This window comes from Cladophialophora immunda, assembly GCF_000835495.1.
Source record: "Cladophialophora immunda strain CBS 83496 unplaced genomic scaffold supercont1.5, whole genome shotgun sequence".
In the NCBI taxonomy this organism is placed as follows: Eukaryota; Fungi; Ascomycota; class Eurotiomycetes; order Chaetothyriales; family Herpotrichiellaceae; genus Cladophialophora; species Cladophialophora immunda.
The window spans coordinates 495,054-510,513 of record NW_015622545.1 but is presented as its reverse complement, the minus strand read 5'-3'; the positions used below and the strand labels follow the sequence as shown (position 1 = coordinate 510,513).

The window sequence follows — 15,460 nt, the reverse complement described above, 5'->3', positions numbered from 1 at the left end:
GATGTCCAACCAGTGTCTGACTACGAATCTAGTGATCGTGGTAGATGTTTAGGATGATGGCGTGGAGAGGGTAAGGACAGCGACCTTTTCGATGTCAAAAGTAAGTGCACAGTCTGACGAGAAATGGTACAGAGAAGTGATTCACTATTGACTCAAAGGTAACCATCATTGAAAAGGGAATTTATTCTGTCCTTAGGCATAGTGGCATCCTAACCCGTATTAGCAATATTGGCTATCTCTGAGCTGGCGGGTCTCTCGTCGCTATGGAGTGACTGGCAATATTCTGAGATAGCGTCTATTCTCTGTCAGACTGTGCTATTTTGGTTTTCTTCCAGAGGCCTGAGGGCAATGGAAGCTGGCTGTCCTTCTCTTCTTTTGCGGGGGTGAATTAGCTGCACCACCTTGGGCTCCGATTCTTCTTTTGGCCTCCTCGGTTCTGGTGGCTATACGTCTCTTGCGATGACCACGAAGGATGACGATATTCTTGAACGATTTACCTGGACAATCTGGACAAGTGAGTCGGACCGGGGCCGGTTTGTCTCGAGTGTTGCCGGCTGGGACATTGCCTTCCACGATAACATCCCTGCCAGGAAGCAAGACAAGATTGTACTTGCTGAAGTATCGAAGTCTGGAGGCGGAAGATGAAGGGTATGGCCGGCGTTCTCATCGTCCGGCCGCTGAAACTGTTGTGGGGCGTCTATAGGATCAGGTATACCGTCGGTGTTAGTGTCGGTATTTGATATGATTTCGTCCTCGTCCTCGTCTTCGTCTGTCGCTATTAGATTGCCTTCAAGCCACTCGGTTTGTCGCCCCGTAAGGAGATCAGAAGAGGCGCTGGGGATATCGAGGCCCGGGTCAAGGAGTCTCGGGTCAAGCGGTGTCGGGTCAAAAAGTCTTGGGTCAAGGCTTTGGAGAGAGGTGTCGATGGTATGTACTGCTTGGGGTGTTTGCATTTGCCGGTGCTGTTGCTGGTCCACGAGGTGGGCGATGGAGTTCTCAGGGTTGAGGGCACCACCGGTAAGACGAGCTTTCTCTTGGACCGTAGCGGCAAGCGCATCAGCAAATGGATCTGGTTCGACTATGTGAGGAGCCGAAGTTGCAGCAATTCCCGCTTTCTGTCGTTCTGTCCACTGGTCTCGAAGCTCTTGGTGAAGATGTTGACTAATAACAGACGAACTCTCTTGTATTCCTTACTGCGGGGATGATCTTTCTGTGGTACCGGCTCGATAAAGAGCTGAGCGTCGTTTTGGTTGCCTGGAAGTTTGCCAGGATTGGCAATGATGTAGTCGTCGATCAACTTGCGCACCTCCAATTGGTTTGGCCGCTTATACCCAACTGGCGCTTGTAGGATCCTTGTATCGATCTCAGTCACCTCATTTCCAGCCTTGTAAATATTTAACGCCTCATCTTCGTCCCCGTTGTAGAATTTGCTCATCGATTTGTTATTGTGTCCCATAGCTCGAGCAACGCCGGAATTGTGAGTTTTCATGACACCTCTGGGGAGCTTTGCAAGGTCTTTGGAAGTGCCGCGCCGGACATCATGTGTGAAGACGAGTAAGATATCCAGCTTGATAGCCCATTGTCTCGATTGTTTGCGTGCTTGCTGTGTACTAGCCGCCTTCTGAAGGTCGAGCATTCTCTTTGAAATCTGCGGGCAGAACGGGAGAATACCATCTTTAGAGAGTAGCCGCCGATCGAGTCTCCTCTTAGCTGCGGTGAGGACCTCTTCTAACGTACCACCACTGGCAAATAATCCATGTCTGAGACAATGGGCAACCCACTGTAGGACAAGGTCGATGGTGTTGAACTCGGGGTCGTTGAACGATTTCACCTTGCGGTAACGATGTTCTGTCGACTGTTGTTTCCCTTCTCGTATTTGATGGTGACATTGGCAAGGACATTGGCAATCGTTGGTTCGTCCCCTTCTAAGAAGAGCTCAATATGTCGTAGCTTCATATGCATCCCTCCAGCCGCGTAGTTTGAGGCTGTTTCGAGGATATCCCGAATTCGAGCGTCGATGGACATCATGAGAATGAAGGTAAGACACGAGAGAGAGAGAGAGAGGCCGAATAAAAGTGTTCGGGAGTGTCGTCAAGGCCAAATAAATTGTTGGTTTCGGCGATTGGTACGATACTAGATGTGGAACTCGTTGTCTAACCAGTGCTTGACCACCAGTTTGCCCTCTTCAAATGCAGGTTTCGAGACACGCACAATGATCGCTGCATGGCTGTGGGTGCTTTTGTGGATGTAAACAGGAAACTTGCGGAATCCCACATCATCCAGCGCCTTGATCATGGCAAATTGGGCCGTGGTCAGTGCTAAGGTCGGGAAACTGGACGGCCTTTCAGAGGGGAATGGCTCATCGTTGTCTGATTTCTCAGACAGCAATGATTCAGACGAGGTCTTCGCAAAGGCCATGGTAGACGAAACAGGATCCTCTACTATTGCATCTGCTATCTCCTCCGAGCCCTCTGGTAGATACTCTTGTTCTTGAGAAGCATTCACGTTCTCGAAAGCATCCTCGAGACCAACACGCATATCCTGGACCATCCAAGGGATTCTATACAGTCCGAACCCTTCACCGTGATGATCGGCCTCATGAAGCATGATTCTCCGCCGGCTGCGCAGTGTCTGGATGCCTGAATTCACCACAAACGCCACGAAGACGACAGGGAGAAGGACCACCAACGCAAGCAATATTGGCGCGCGACGCAGATAGTGGTGGCTATGCATGCAAAATCTCTGATAAAAGGACGGCACCTCGTCCTGAGGTATCAGATCGCATGGATGATCGGGGTCCAGTATCACGGGTTCGTAGCCTTTGACATAATGTAGGTTGACCTTTGTCAAGTCGACAAATGGATCATGCCTTGAGATTCCGGTCGTGTAATACACGGCGGACCGATCATTGACAATGTTGGTGTACAGTGTGCGATGCTGAAATCGAGCAAGCGCATGGATGAAAATGCTGTCTGGGTCTGCGAGGACGCTCAGGAGTGGCCTGCCAGTACGGCCAAAGGTATCAATCAGGAATAATTGTCGGCCCGATCGCGAGAGGAGTCTGGCGCCTCCTACATTCCAGAGATGATTCTGATGCACCCGAGTTAGACACAGAGCTGCGTCTCCTAGGGGATTCTGCCCACCTGATATCCAGTCAAGGGAGTGCGCACACCGAGATGAGGTGTGACAAAAGTTGTAAAATTGACCGGGGTCATCTTCTCAAAATAGCCCTTGTGGTAGAGCAGTCCAATGGCGTAGCGAGCAACGAGACCTCCAAGAGAGTATCCGATGATTGAAAAACGAGTAATTCTGTGTCCATCGCGCTCTAGTTCTTCCACAGCGGTTTCAATTTCTTTAGCAACCCTTTCTCCACCCACATTCACGCCGTCGTAGGTAAGGCTGCCTAGATTTCTGCGGCAGGCCAGGACAATGAGCTCCTCCCCGCTGTAACGTTCCCGAAGAGCGTCCGCGATGTAGTTGAGATGGCCGGGATTTCCCCAGAGGCCGTGGACGAGGACCACGAGGTGCTGGGCCTTCTGGGGAGTGGACTGACCTGACGATTTCCTCAGGGTGGGAGCCATCTCCCAGTTGGAGAAGAGGATCTGGCTGTCGATGCTGCGAAGGTCGAAGGGTAATGATGGCACCAACATGACTTTTGTACCTCGTACGTGTCAGGGATGAGCTGGTCTGCTGCCAAGACCCACTCTGACTCGTAGAAGCTGCTGCCTGGTTGCCAGCGACGGGTTTCGCTCGCCTGCAGGCCACACTAAAGTAAGTCAGTCAACTAGGGGATTCCTTTGGGCACCCCGGTACTTGTGGAATGGGGGCACCACCTTCCTTCCCACTTGCTTATCCGATCCTAACGACCCTCCAACCCGCCGGGAATGTTATCCTGGCTCGCCTGGCCGAGTTTTGATCGATTCTGCACCTGTGTCACTGACGCAGCTTTGACCTCATCGGCTTGTCAGTGCCCAGCCAGTCCTCTCACAAGTGACGGTCGAAGTCGACGATTGACACCAGACTCCCTCAGCAGCCTGAATCGTTGCACAGACCACACAACAAAACGTGTTGGGACAATCCCAGCGAGGCTGACAGCCCAAATTCGCCACACCCGGTATACTTGTCGATCACACGGGGCGCGACTGGACAAAACAAATTGAGTGTTGTTGGGGGATTCCCTTGGAAAGAGTAGCTGCGTTCTATAGCACTTGGAAGGTGGATGAGATTGAACAACACCCTTCTTCTTACGAAGGCTTCTTCTTGGCCTTATGACTGTTGAGCAGCTTCTCCCACACGTCACCTGGAACCCTCGAAACCCCCGTCTACTTTCTTCTGCTCCCCCGTGGGCGTTATCTCAGCCATTCTCGTACAGGCGATAAGGAGGCTCTCCCACGCCCGAGGAGTCCTTGCTTCGGAAATGGAGCAGGGCTTATCACCCATGGCACCAACTGCAAGGCTTGGGATTACCTGATAGCGAACAAAGTTTCGATCTGCTCGTTGACCAAGCCTGCATAAACTCCAACCCCAAGACGCCGGATCAAGTTTTACTGTCCGCACGATTCCCCGAACAGCATGGCAAAACACCAGATGCACGGTCTACCAGCTTTCTTCGACCGAGAGTGTTCCCAACCGGCATAGCTGGGGACAAACCTTCTTCAGAAATAAGTGGGACAGTCTGACGCAGAATAGACATTGTTTCTGAGGCGCGACCAGGTGGCCGCCAGATCAGATATGGCTAATGTTGTTAACAAGGATGGGGACACCACTGTGTCTAAAGGTAGAGTAAATACTTTTATAGTTGACGAATAGGTATACCTCTGGGTAACAAGAGTGAATACCACGCATAGAACCACAGAATCCTTTCCTCGCCAGGCTATCCCACTTAGGGTTCTTGACATGGGTTTGCCCGCCGCGCTGGGGCTACAAACGACCCTCCAATCGTGGTGTTTTTGTTGGTCACCGCCCAGGCTCCTCAGCCCCCAACTGGACTTTGACTTCAACGCCAACCAGGATTCAACAACATCGAGAACATCACCACCAACATCATTATCCACTTCTCCTTTATCAGTCCGGTATCCTCATCCTATCTTTCCAATATGTTCTCCTCTCTTGGCCTTTTTCGCAATGTTGCATGTCCTCGACAGGATGACTGCAGCTTACAGACCTGTATCTTCGCACACAGCTGGCGAATATCTAGTCCTGAGGCAGACCCCCTGCTCAACTCTGCGAAAGAATATGACCCCTTCAGCGCTGGCGACATATCATCTCCGCCTCCAAAGAGAAGGAGGGTAGAATCGCCTCCCGAGCCACCAGAGAACCCCGATGTTGTGCAATCGGAGACTAGAAGCTTAAAAGACTCTACCCCGTCATCGTCGGGGAAGCAGGGACTTCCACCCTCCCGGACCGTGAGTCGTACCACGCAAGAAAACCCAACTCTGGGTCAGACTACACGCGATGTGGTGCAAGAACGTGCCAAATCAAAGCCAGCTTCGGCTGCAAGATCCGTGTCACCTCCACCAACAAAGGCCCGCAAGGAGTCTTCGCTCTTGGTCAGAAAGCAACCCGTGAAAGTCGAATCGCTGACGCCTCGCAACGTTCCGAATGCTCCAGCTCTCCTTAAAACGAGATTGACCGTGCTGCAGAAGTTGCACGAGGAGATGCGGACCCAGAACAGCAAGCTTGCCAGTTCAGACAACAGGTCCAAGTCGCTCGTGCTAGATGAACAGGAATTGATCAGGTTCGCACTCGACGAAGAGGAAACTGCTACGAGGTTGGGAGGCGATATCTACAAGAACACCATGGCGCAAAATATTCTGCGAACCAGAAAGATGACTATGGAGGAGTGGATCAAAAGAGTCTCCGAATGGACCGGAGCTTCATCGACGGCAAACGCCCATACCAAGCCAGTTGACAAGAATGGCGATCTTCTTTCGATTGGTCTCTCATCTCTCAGTCAGCAGGTTGCTGTGCTTAAGCATCTCCGCACTCCTCTGGAAGGCCTGGAGCAATACGGTTACGTGACCACGCAACCATCCAGCTCAGAAGTTGCCTCGGCGAAGGCAGGATTGGCAGCAGCCAGGGGCTTCGAAAGCTGCGATCGATGTGGTACGAGGTTTCAGGTGTTTCCCGGTCGAGATGAGATGGGTCGCTTGACAAGCCAGGGACGGTGTCGTTATCACTGGGCTCGGCCAAATCGTGCGGCTCCTCAGAAGGGAGATAGAATTCAAGGCCAGTCAGAAGCAACCTACCCGTGCTGCAACAAGCCACAAGGCAGTGAAGGGTGTTCAGAAGCCGACTCACACGTATTCGTCGTCAAAGACCCCAAGCGCCTCGCAACGATCCTCCAATTTGAGCACACCCCAGAAAAGCCTGACGTACGGCTAAGACAACCTGTTTCCTTCGATTGCGAAATGGGCTACACCACACATGGAATGGAAGTTATTCGAGTGACGGCTGTCTCGTGGCCGGACGGAAGACTCCTGCTTGATATCTTGGTGCGACCGTTTGGGGAAATTCTCGATCTGAATACTAGGTTCTCTGGAGTGACGAAGGAGGCCTTTGCCTCCGCGCTTCCGTACGAATCCGAACTCTCTGACCCGGTCCAGAAGGCGCATCTCGATCAATGCCAGCTCCGTAAAGTGGACTCGCCGGCTGCAGCCAGGCAATTACTGTTCGATCACATCAGCCGAGAGACTCCCCTGCTAGGCCATGCCATCGAAAACGATCTGAACGTGGTGAGGATCATACATCCCTGCGTGGTTGATACAGTCCTGTTGTATCCTCACCCTCGAGGATTGCCGATAAGGTACAGGCTGAAGATACTCAGTCAAAAGTACCTGTCGCGGGGCATCCAGACTGCGGGCGAGGCTGGGCATGACTCGAAAGAAGACGCAGTGGCTACGGGAGACTTGGTCACAAAGAAGGTTGCCGAGAAATGGAAGCTGATGAGATATGAAGGGTGGGCATTCATTGATGGAATCCTCATGGCACCAGAGGAGACCAAATCGGTGCGACACGTGCTTTAACGTTCGTCCTCGTGCTGGGGGCTTGCGGCTATTCCTCCTTCGGTCTAGTGCAGGTCTCTCCTTTAATCCACTTTCACTTTCAGCACGCGCCCCTTTCCGGACTTGGAGACTGTGAACCGCGCTGCAGTAGCCGGGGTACCATTTCATCCACTCAATTGACGAGATTGTCCCCTGAAATTCTTTTGACAGCGGCAGCCCGTTTTCGAGGCTCTATGAGATTACTTTAGATTCCCAGACTCCGCCCTTGTCCTCGTCGTCCGAGTCCTGCGTAGGCGAACTCACTTGCCGGGTCGAGTTGGTGGCCCGCAAGCAACCTGATCACAGCGGCTGTCTCTTGACTGCGCAACCCACGATTTTCCAACAGCGCCGTACCTCCTGAACGATAAGCTGCGCCCTGCAGCAAAACTAACAAGATGGGCAACCAAATATCCAAGATGATGGGCAAGATCTTCGGGTCGAGAGAAATGCGACTGTTGATGCTGGGTCTTGATGCTGCTGGCAAGACAAGTGAGTCCAAACATGGCGGCTGCGCAGTCAGCTGCACCGCATAGTGTCACTGCGATGCAGAGATCCTGACGTGTAGACAGCAATCCTGTACAAACTGAAACTGAATCAAGACGTCACAACGATCCCCACGGTTGGCTTCAACGTCGAGACCGTCACCTACAAGAATGTCAAGTTCAATGTCTGGGATGTTGGTGGACAGGACAAGATTCGGCCGTTATGGCGACACTACTTTTCCGGCACACAAGGTCTGATATTTGTGATTGACTCCAACGACCGAGCACGCATCGACGAGGCCAGGCAAGAACTCCACAGGATTATTCTGGACCGAGAAATGAAAGAGGCGCTATTGTTGGTGTTTGCCAACAAGCAAGACATCCCAGGCTCCATGACCCCTACTGAGGTGACTGAGAAGCTGCGACTGGGCCAATTGAAGGACCGGACTTGGTATGTGGTTCCTAGCTGTGCCACCACCGGAGAAGGACTGCTCGAAGGATTGGTGAGTTTGAACTACGCCCTGAAATAATAGTATTTGCGTTGACCACGCCCTCACAGAGCTGGCTCTCGACGAATGTCAAGGCGCAACCAAGGCCCGCACCTGTCAAATAACACACATCGGTCGATGAAGATAGTCTCGGACGGAATGACAGCATTCAGATTGGCCCAGTGGAAGGGACATGTGGCGACGATCGGGGCAACAGCAACCATGATACCTAAACGGGGCGGATCCCATTCGAGATGTATTAGATCAATGGAGTTCAGGGCATTGAGATTTCCCAGCGTCACGATAGGGCGGGGGTGCTGTAAGAGCAGGAGACAGATCAATGCTCCTCGGGATGGGAAAGACAGTGTCGTGCATAACCACCTTGACCTATTTTGATGTTGCTCGGTCTGCCCAACTTCCTACCATCTTCGCGACAAATGAGCGAGGGACGGGCGAACAGAGGGGCAACTGAGGGAATGTGACAGACAGAGCTGTGCAAATGGGTGCTTGGCGGAAGGCTGGATGAAGGCATTCAACGTTCTTGAGTTAGGGGAGATACGAAACGAGTCAGCGAGTCAGGCTTTGACCGGGGTTTTAGGTGCAACCACCATGTATCGTACTAGTGTACCTTTTCTGTATGTGTGTACTACTCGTACCTGACACCGTGAGGGGGGCTTTCGAGGAACAGGCTAGCGAGGGAGTTGTGATAGTATCAATCCGGAGTAATCGAGTTCGCCTGGTGACAAGAACGGGCGCACGAGGGGATTGTGACTGATGGCCACGACCATCACGGTCAACATCACCAGCTCTCCCGCCGTACGAGGGACACAGAACCGCGGGTCCTTGGGATCGTCTTAGAATGCTGCAGCTACGACAAAAGGTGGGCTGCCGATACTTGTTCGGGGTACTGGCCGTTCTGGCGCCGCCCACTACTCGGGCGAGCCATGCTGTTTACGACGTGCATTGTCTGCTCGTGCTGCTCATCTGCTCATCTGCTCCCCCCATCTTCGTGACGCCCCTGGCTCCCCGACTTCTTTGCTTCCCGCCAGTGCATCGGATATGCACCAGATGCATCCCACTATGCACCTCGACGCCTTGGGTTGTCGCTCACGCGGCCATGCGCACACCACCGCCAACGCCCAAAGCCCACGAAGTCGATATCGCCACCTCCGTTTGCGAACCCCTTTAACGATCACAACGGCGGACCTGCATGAACCCCTGAGCCTCAAAAGGCAAAAGCGCAAGCTGCAGCAGATCGCAAATGCAAGGCTAACGGTTCGTTTGCATGGCCGCTGGATGCACAAATCCACAGACAAAACAATAAAATCCCTCTTTCGACAATTCCTCGAGTTTCATCGTCCTCAGACATCCATCTGCCTCGTGGCCGCCCTCCCCCTGCTCGCCCGCGCAAACCCTCCTCCTCCTACTCCCATCCTCGTCCACCACAAGCATCATCTGACTCTATTTAAATCCCGACTATTGCTCCTCCTAATTACGCCATCCCACGCCATCTCCAGCTTTTGTCCTACTGCCGAGAACCGAACCATCCCCCGCCCTCAGCCTGCTGCCACCTGCCACCTGCCATTGACGGCCCGGGCCTGGAAAGCCCCCGGTCAAGGTCTCGAACTCCTGTCCCTCAGTGGCTTCAAATCCCTCCTCGTGTGGCCTGTTTGAGGCTTGGAGCCACTTTTCCCTCCCCCCTCATCCTCGTCCACAGGTCTCATCTGTGGATTCTCGAGCCCGCTGTTTCCGGCGTCGACGTCAAAAGCAGAGGCTATTGTTGATACCTAATTTGGCCCAAGGTCAACAGGGACCCTCCTTCCTCTGGCACCTGCCAGTTTCACCCTCCAACTGAGCAGGAGCTGATCATTAAAAAGCCATTTCTCTGTCTTCAGCGTCCTCTCCCCAACCCTCCCAGGCGTTCAGCGTTTCCTTGTTCTCGTCTTCTTGCGCCTTGCCATCTGCTAGATTATTCTGTTGCGGCCATGTCCGACCAGAACGGGACACTCAATGGCACCTCCAAACCGTCAGTGTTGATAGTGGGGGGTCTCGGTATATGCATGCCCTTAAACTCGTGCCAATGCGCATGCGCTAACAGTTTCTGGCAGGATACATTGGTCGCTTTCTGTCAAAATACATCCATACGCAGAACCTAGCCTCCTCCGTTCGCCTCGTTGACAAGGTCCTCCCCCAGCTCGCCCATCTTGCTCCCGAATTCAGCGAAGCATGCTCCCCAGACAAGTTCATACAGGCCGATGCCTCTCGCGAGACCTCGATGGCTCGTATCTTCGAGCATCCCGATGGGCCTGACAAAGCCTGGGACTTTGTCTTCAACTGCGCTGGCGAGACGGCTTGGTCCCAGACGTCGGAAATATACAAACTGCGCTCCTGGCAGCTGAGTGTGACGCTGGCGAACGAGGCAGCCAAACGCCGCGTGAAGTCCTTCGTTGAGGTCAGCACAGGCATGGTGTATGCTCCGAATCGTGCCCCGCGAAACGAGCAAGACAAGTTGAAGCCGTGGCTGAAACTGGCCAAGGTGAAGCTAGAAGCGGAACAAGAGCTATCGAGAATACCGGGTTTGAACTTGATCATCCTGCGTCTGGCGCATGTCTATGGACAGTATGATTCGAAATTCATTGCCAAAGGACTATGTCTGGCTCGGGTCTATCAGGAACAGCAAAAGGAGCTGAAATGGCTCTGGACTGAGGACTTGAGGATCAACACGGTTCATGTGGAAGACGTTGCGCGAGCCTTGTGGGCAGCGGCAGAGTGGAGGTCACAGAATTCAACTATCCCGTCATCTTCTTCTCCTACAATCACTCGGAGACCGACACTCACCAAGGGAGAGGACGCCCCAAGCGGCAACGTACCCATCTTCAACATTGTCGACCACGGTGAGACGAGCCAGGGTAAATTTGCCGACATTGTTTCCAAGGTTTTCGACATCAAGACCGGGTTCCAGGGAACGATCATATCCTCTTTCGCAAAGATGAATCTCGAGCACGTCGTCGATGATCTAAACGAGGACATCCTTCAGCCGTGGGCCGATATGCTCGAGAAAAATGGCATCACGAAACCTGGCCCCCTCAGTCCTTTCTTGGAAAAGGAGTTGCTCAAAGACACAGACCTGAGTCTCGACGGCAGTCTGTTCGAACGCGTCGTGGGCTTCAACTACGAGCGTCCCGAAGGCCTGACGGTGGAAGGTGTGAAAGAGATGATTTCAAGTTATGAGAAGATGGGCTGGTGGCCCTGATGCGTGTTTCTTTCAAGCGTCTTTCCTCGCATTCCAGCCTCATACTCGTATCAAAGCACGGACGCAACTATTTTGGGACTTTATCGCTTTTCCCCTCGGGTTCACCTTACCCAGGTGTATATGCTTTTGGGACATCGGTTGCCGAGAAGGCCTTCTAGTGTCATTCACCTTTTCAGTCAAAACATGCATTCACGGCCTTCAGACATTCTATTCCAGCCAAGAACGAAACCAGAAACCGAAACGAAACAACCTCTACGCTGAGGATTACGCTGTACATAATGAACGAGAAGAATGTTGGACGAGCGAAGTGAGCGCCTTTTGCAGACAGAGCTTAATCGTGTGATTGAGGGTACAGGAGCATTATTATTAGTATTACTGGGCATGGTAGGATAAGGTAGATATTCTGCTGTAATGGAGGCCGGTTGTATCCTGAAAGAAAAGCAGACAAATGCCTCTCGAGCCGCGCCTGTCGAGCCGCTCGCTGCCGAAGAAGTTACCGCACCTTGACATCTTGATGTGACTGCAGTGCCACCATTTCTTCTCTTGACCCTCCCTCCAACCCTCAGGAATGGTACCAATCATCGAGCCATCAAGCCGTGCAGCTTCTGGTGAGGAAAATCTCATAGAACAATGTAACCATCCAAGTCCATTCCAACGCCAAAACCATGCGCTGGCAGGCCTTCCACTCCCGATCTCGCCTCTCTCTTCCGTCGTTTCCAGCGGGAGGCATGGCCAAACAAACGCGGGCGCGGCAAGCGTGCTGACGAGGGACTTATAGTGCTGGGGCGAAAGCGACGTTTGATCTTGCGGGACCATGGTGCCCACGACGAGGCCTGCGAGCGAGGATCCTATGATGAAAAGTGTCAAACACGTTTTTGTCGTGGAGAAGATCCTGTTGCAGAGTGGGTTATTTGCTGGTGCTGGCGGTTGTGGTTGTGGTTGTGGTCGTGATGATGATGGCGAAGGATCGACGACCACACCCTCCATCTATATATCTCGGTCACATCAGCATCCAGCCCCTCCTTCTCATCAAATTCGGGTGGCCGAAAACAATCTGGGGACGAAAAGAGATCAACGGTACGTTACCAGTTCTGTCTGTGCTGGAGGAGCCAACGCCGAGGCCTGTTCTGTAGCTGCTTCGGCCTCCTTGCTGCTGCTGTATGCTGGGAACTGGACACCGTGGATGCCGGCCTCGTCGGGGAAAGGTTCAAATGGACAAGCGTAGCCAGACATCGTCGTGAGAAGTCAAGGCTGAGGACGTGTTTGTGCGTGAGAGAGAGGAGAGACGGGGGGCCCCCCGCCCGCACCCGGGGGGGGGGGGGGGTTGGGAACGTGGTGAGGAAAGGAGGCTTTTCGAGCGCCTGAGTTTTCAGGGGCTTTGCTCGCACTTTTCAGGCCTGCTCAAATGCAGTGGATAGCTATTTCTTCCAGAAAACGGATGCTGGACAAACCCTAGTGAGAGAGTTAGAGAGGGGGGAATTGAAAAGGCATCTTCTGCTTTTGAACTGAGGGTCGAGGGGTGGGGAGGGCAGTGTCGGGATTAGGTAGGTTTGAACCTGACGGATGGTCCCGTCTGAATATGTCAAAGGCAGGGTGAATGATCAATGGCATCTGTTGCCTTTTTCAGTCCCTTGGCTACCCACCTACCTACCTACACATCATCGCCCTCAATGGCGGAGTCTCGAAACCAACCCCTCGCGCTTGCGGAGATGCCGAATGCCCCCCATCGTCAGAGCACGTAGTGACAATGTCAATTCCATCGTCAAGAGCTTGCGGCGGCGACGACGACGCATACTTTCATCCTCCAAATTCGCATGCCCATCCGAGCCGCGTGGCGCAGGTCGTTCTGGAAGTCGCGCCAGCCCAGAGCGATAACTCGCCACTCCTCTTCCGTGAAGTCGTCGAGATCGTGTCCTAACACCGGACTTCCTGGAGAAGAGCAGTCTGCGAGTGCTGGCTTGGGGGAAGACGTCGCCGGTTCTGGGAGATCGCTCGTCGTGTCCATCATCTCGCAGTCCGAGCTATCGCATGCTCGAGCACCACTGGGTTGTTGACACTGGTTGGAGAAGTCGACACGGTCATCACTGCCGCTGTCCTCCACCGCGAGAGGAGAACGTGCAACAAGGCGGGAGGTGTCCTGAACGGCCCGGTCCCCGAAGCGTCCTGTTGACACGAATCGACAGATATCGTTCCACCCATAACTGAGCACCTAACCCAGAACAGCTGAGGGGGCAATGTCAACGCGGTAGCATATGCCGGTGAAGAACGCTGCGACGTTGTGCTCCCGGACGGGTGCCGAGGGCCAGTGGTACGCCTGTGCGAGGGACGCGGCTGTCGTGTGGGAGATGGAATCGAAATGGCCTTGGGTAGGCAGACGGGAGACGCTGACGTACACGGACATGACTGACGGGAGAGACGGCGGAATGAGTGCCTGGGAGACCATAGGTCGTGGTAAGACCGGGGTGCCCTCGGTCATGAAAGGCACGTTCGATTGCGATGCGCGGTTCCCACAGTGTTGATCCGGGGCACGAGCAACAACTGGGTGTTCCTGGGTGAGACTGACGGTGTTCTCCTCCATCTCCAGCTCGCCCTCGTTCATTCCTTGCCCATCATCTAGCTCCTCGGCCCGCATGATATGCACTTGCCAGAGTTCCTCAAACGTGCGTGGGTCACTGTTGGCACGGATCTCGGCTAGACGAGCAATAAGGTCAATGATTGCGTCCTCCGTACGTTCGGTGCTCATTCTATGATTTGATTGAGCAGGACCATTCCGCGCAATATGGGCGGCCAAGTTGTCTAGCTTCGCTGTAGCTCGGGCACGGGCACGTGCATGAGCAGCCGCCACCGGCGAGGATGAACGCGTGTCCACGTCGGCCAGATACGAGTCTTCGCCGTCAGTTGCTGCGACACCGGAAGCCCTGGAACGATGCGTTGGGCCTTGTCGGCGACGGGTGAACATCAAATTTCGCATTTGGCGCCAGAGAGGCTCGAGGATTGGATGGAACCTTCGAATTTCTCATCAGCGACGATCCAGACCTTTTCATCCGCGATCAGTATCCAGCTTGGGACGGCTCATATATCATACCTGCAATCTGGAACGTTATGTCTGCCTTTCACATAGATCAACTTGGCTTCCCCCTCATCGAGATCCGTCTTGTCCAGGACCCAGTCCGAGTCGGCCTTCCAAATGATGTACCCGAAGGCTCGGAGTAGGAAGTCTGTCAGGCTCTTCAGACTGGCATCAGAGGCTCGTTGGATGAGTTTGTGGTGTCTATTTCGAATAACACGGATGACCCCACTGTGGAAATCCTGCTGCTTGTCCGCCCTGATTTGCAGCTGGCGGAAGATAGGAGCATAAAGCCCGCCGTTCGACTCAGCGGCGATAATCACAGAGTCAGTGAGCTTGCGCAGTTCATTGCCTGGGACGCTGCTCAGATCTGGGGAAGAGGACGGTTGAGGCTGCGAATTGTGCGCCTGTGCTTCGCGTTCTGGATGAAGTTCGTCCGGGGGTCCTGGTGACGCCATGTTTACCTAGGCTTTCGAGATCATGAGTAAAAGACGCGACACTTCAAATTACGGGTCAAGCAAAATGAGGAGGGGAGGGTCAACAGTGGCGGAGGTTAGGTGTTGGTAACTGGGAGTTGCCAGTCAACACATGGACGGGACGGGTCTGGTCTGAACAACAAAACAATCGTCGGTGAAAGATAAAGCGTTGTAACATCAACGGTCTTCAAGGATTCGATAAACAGTGAATTTGATGCCACACCATGATGAATTTCTTGGATGGATAATGGGAAGCGGAAAATTGCTTCCTCGTCAGTAGACGCCTGTTCTTTTATCTCTGACGAACCCATTGCATCGCCGTCTTTACTGCACTGTCACTGTTTACTCGCATACCCCGTTGTTGGTCTCAGCTCGACTTTCGTGCGATCACCCACCAGTTTGAAGCGAGAGTTCTGCAGACATTCGAGAAAGGGAACCAGAATTTACCAAGATTGACGTGGGAATTGGGCCAATCTCGGTTCAAGCCACGTTGGTCAGATTGACGGGGACAGGCCCTGGATCTGCACCCCAGCACCCGGGTTAGTCGCCTCTGGGCGCTAGAGCGTTTGGGCCGTTGAGCCCTTTTCCTCCCGGGGCTCTCAAGCCTAAGCGCACCCTTCCAGCAGCCCCGGGAAACTATCGCCGTCAGCA

General features: G+C 53.5%; 7 protein-coding genes across 8 annotated transcripts; 3 read left to right on the top strand and 4 right to left on the bottom strand.

Moving 5' to 3' along the window:
- Positions 1-443: 443 nt before the first annotated feature.
- PV07_08548 (uncharacterized protein) lies at positions 444-2,025 on the bottom strand (the record flags this gene model as incomplete). The annotated part of the gene is made up of 3 exons (XM_016395724.1): positions 444-1,115; positions 1,178-1,760; positions 1,832-2,025. 3 exons carry the CDS (start codon positions 2,023-2,025, stop codon positions 444-446), a joined length of 1,449 nt encoding a protein of 482 aa, XP_016245580.1.
- Positions 2,026-2,133: 108 nt separating this feature from the next.
- On the bottom strand, positions 2,134-3,650 carry PV07_08547 (uncharacterized protein; the record flags this gene model as incomplete). Its single annotated transcript, XM_016395723.1, has 2 exons — positions 2,134-3,090; positions 3,144-3,650. 2 exons carry the CDS (start codon positions 3,648-3,650, stop codon positions 2,134-2,136), a joined length of 1,464 nt encoding a protein of 487 aa, XP_016245579.1.
- A 1,446-nt stretch (positions 3,651-5,096) lies between these two features.
- PV07_08546 (uncharacterized protein) lies at positions 5,097-7,025 on the top strand (the record flags this gene model as incomplete). Its single annotated transcript, XM_016395722.1, has 1 exon — positions 5,097-7,025. The coding sequence occupies one exon, from the start codon at positions 5,097-5,099 to the stop codon at positions 7,023-7,025; it is 1,929 nt and encodes a 642-aa protein (XP_016245578.1).
- A 413-nt stretch (positions 7,026-7,438) lies between these two features.
- On the top strand, positions 7,439-8,138 carry PV07_08545 (ADP-ribosylation factor 6; the record flags this gene model as incomplete). The annotated part of the gene is made up of 3 exons (XM_016395721.1): positions 7,439-7,532; positions 7,613-8,028; positions 8,085-8,138. 3 exons carry the CDS (start codon positions 7,439-7,441, stop codon positions 8,136-8,138), a joined length of 564 nt encoding a protein of 187 aa, XP_016245577.1.
- Positions 8,139-9,271: 1,133 nt separating this feature from the next.
- On the top strand, positions 9,272-11,861 carry PV07_08544. 2 transcript variants are annotated; one of them, XM_016395720.1, is made up of 3 exons: positions 9,272-9,815; positions 9,891-10,065; positions 10,122-11,861. In XM_016395720.1, the coding sequence occupies exons 2-3, from the start codon at positions 9,999-10,001 to the stop codon at positions 11,264-11,266; spliced, it is 1,212 nt and encodes a 403-aa protein (XP_016245576.1). In that variant the 5' UTR covers positions 9,272-9,815; positions 9,891-9,998; the 3' UTR covers positions 11,267-11,861. The 2 variants fall into 2 exon arrangements, with proteins under 2 accessions (XP_016245576.1, XP_016245575.1); XM_016395719.1 differs by having other exon boundaries at positions 9,272-10,065.
- Positions 11,612-12,577, bottom strand: PV07_08543 (uncharacterized protein). The gene is made up of 2 exons (XM_016395718.1): positions 12,353-12,577; positions 11,612-12,253 (listed from the first exon to the last, which is right to left on the bottom strand). The coding sequence occupies exons 1-2, from the start codon at positions 12,497-12,499 to the stop codon at positions 11,639-11,641; spliced, it is 762 nt and encodes a 253-aa protein (XP_016245574.1). The 5' UTR covers positions 12,500-12,577; the 3' UTR covers positions 11,612-11,638.
- Positions 12,578-13,028: 451 nt separating this feature from the next.
- Positions 13,029-14,791, bottom strand: PV07_08542 (uncharacterized protein; the record flags this gene model as incomplete). Its single annotated transcript, XM_016395717.1, has 3 exons — positions 13,029-13,429; positions 13,481-14,271; positions 14,352-14,791. 3 exons carry the CDS (start codon positions 14,789-14,791, stop codon positions 13,029-13,031), a joined length of 1,632 nt encoding a protein of 543 aa, XP_016245573.1.
- Positions 14,792-15,460: the final 669 nt, after the last annotated feature.

What these genes read in the sequence shown, in the direction of transcription:
- PV07_08544 (XM_016395720.1), top strand. Translation starts at nt 9,999, where the DNA reads ATGTCCGACCAGAACGGGACACTCAATGGCACCTCCAAACCGTCAGTG. An exon ending in GTTGATAGTGGGGGGTCTCG is followed by an intron (nt 10,066 to 10,121) that starts GTATATGCATGC and finishes AGTTTCTGGCAG; the next exon opens with GATACATTGGTCGCTTTCTG.
- PV07_08543 (XM_016395718.1), bottom strand. Translation starts at nt 12,499, where the DNA reads ATGTCTGGCTACGCTTGTCCATTTGAACCTTTCCCCGACGAGGCCGGC. An exon ending in CTCCAGCACAGACAGAACTG is followed by an intron (nt 12,254 to 12,352) that starts GTAACGTACCGT and finishes CGAGATATATAG; the next exon opens with ATGGAGGGTGTGGTCGTCGA.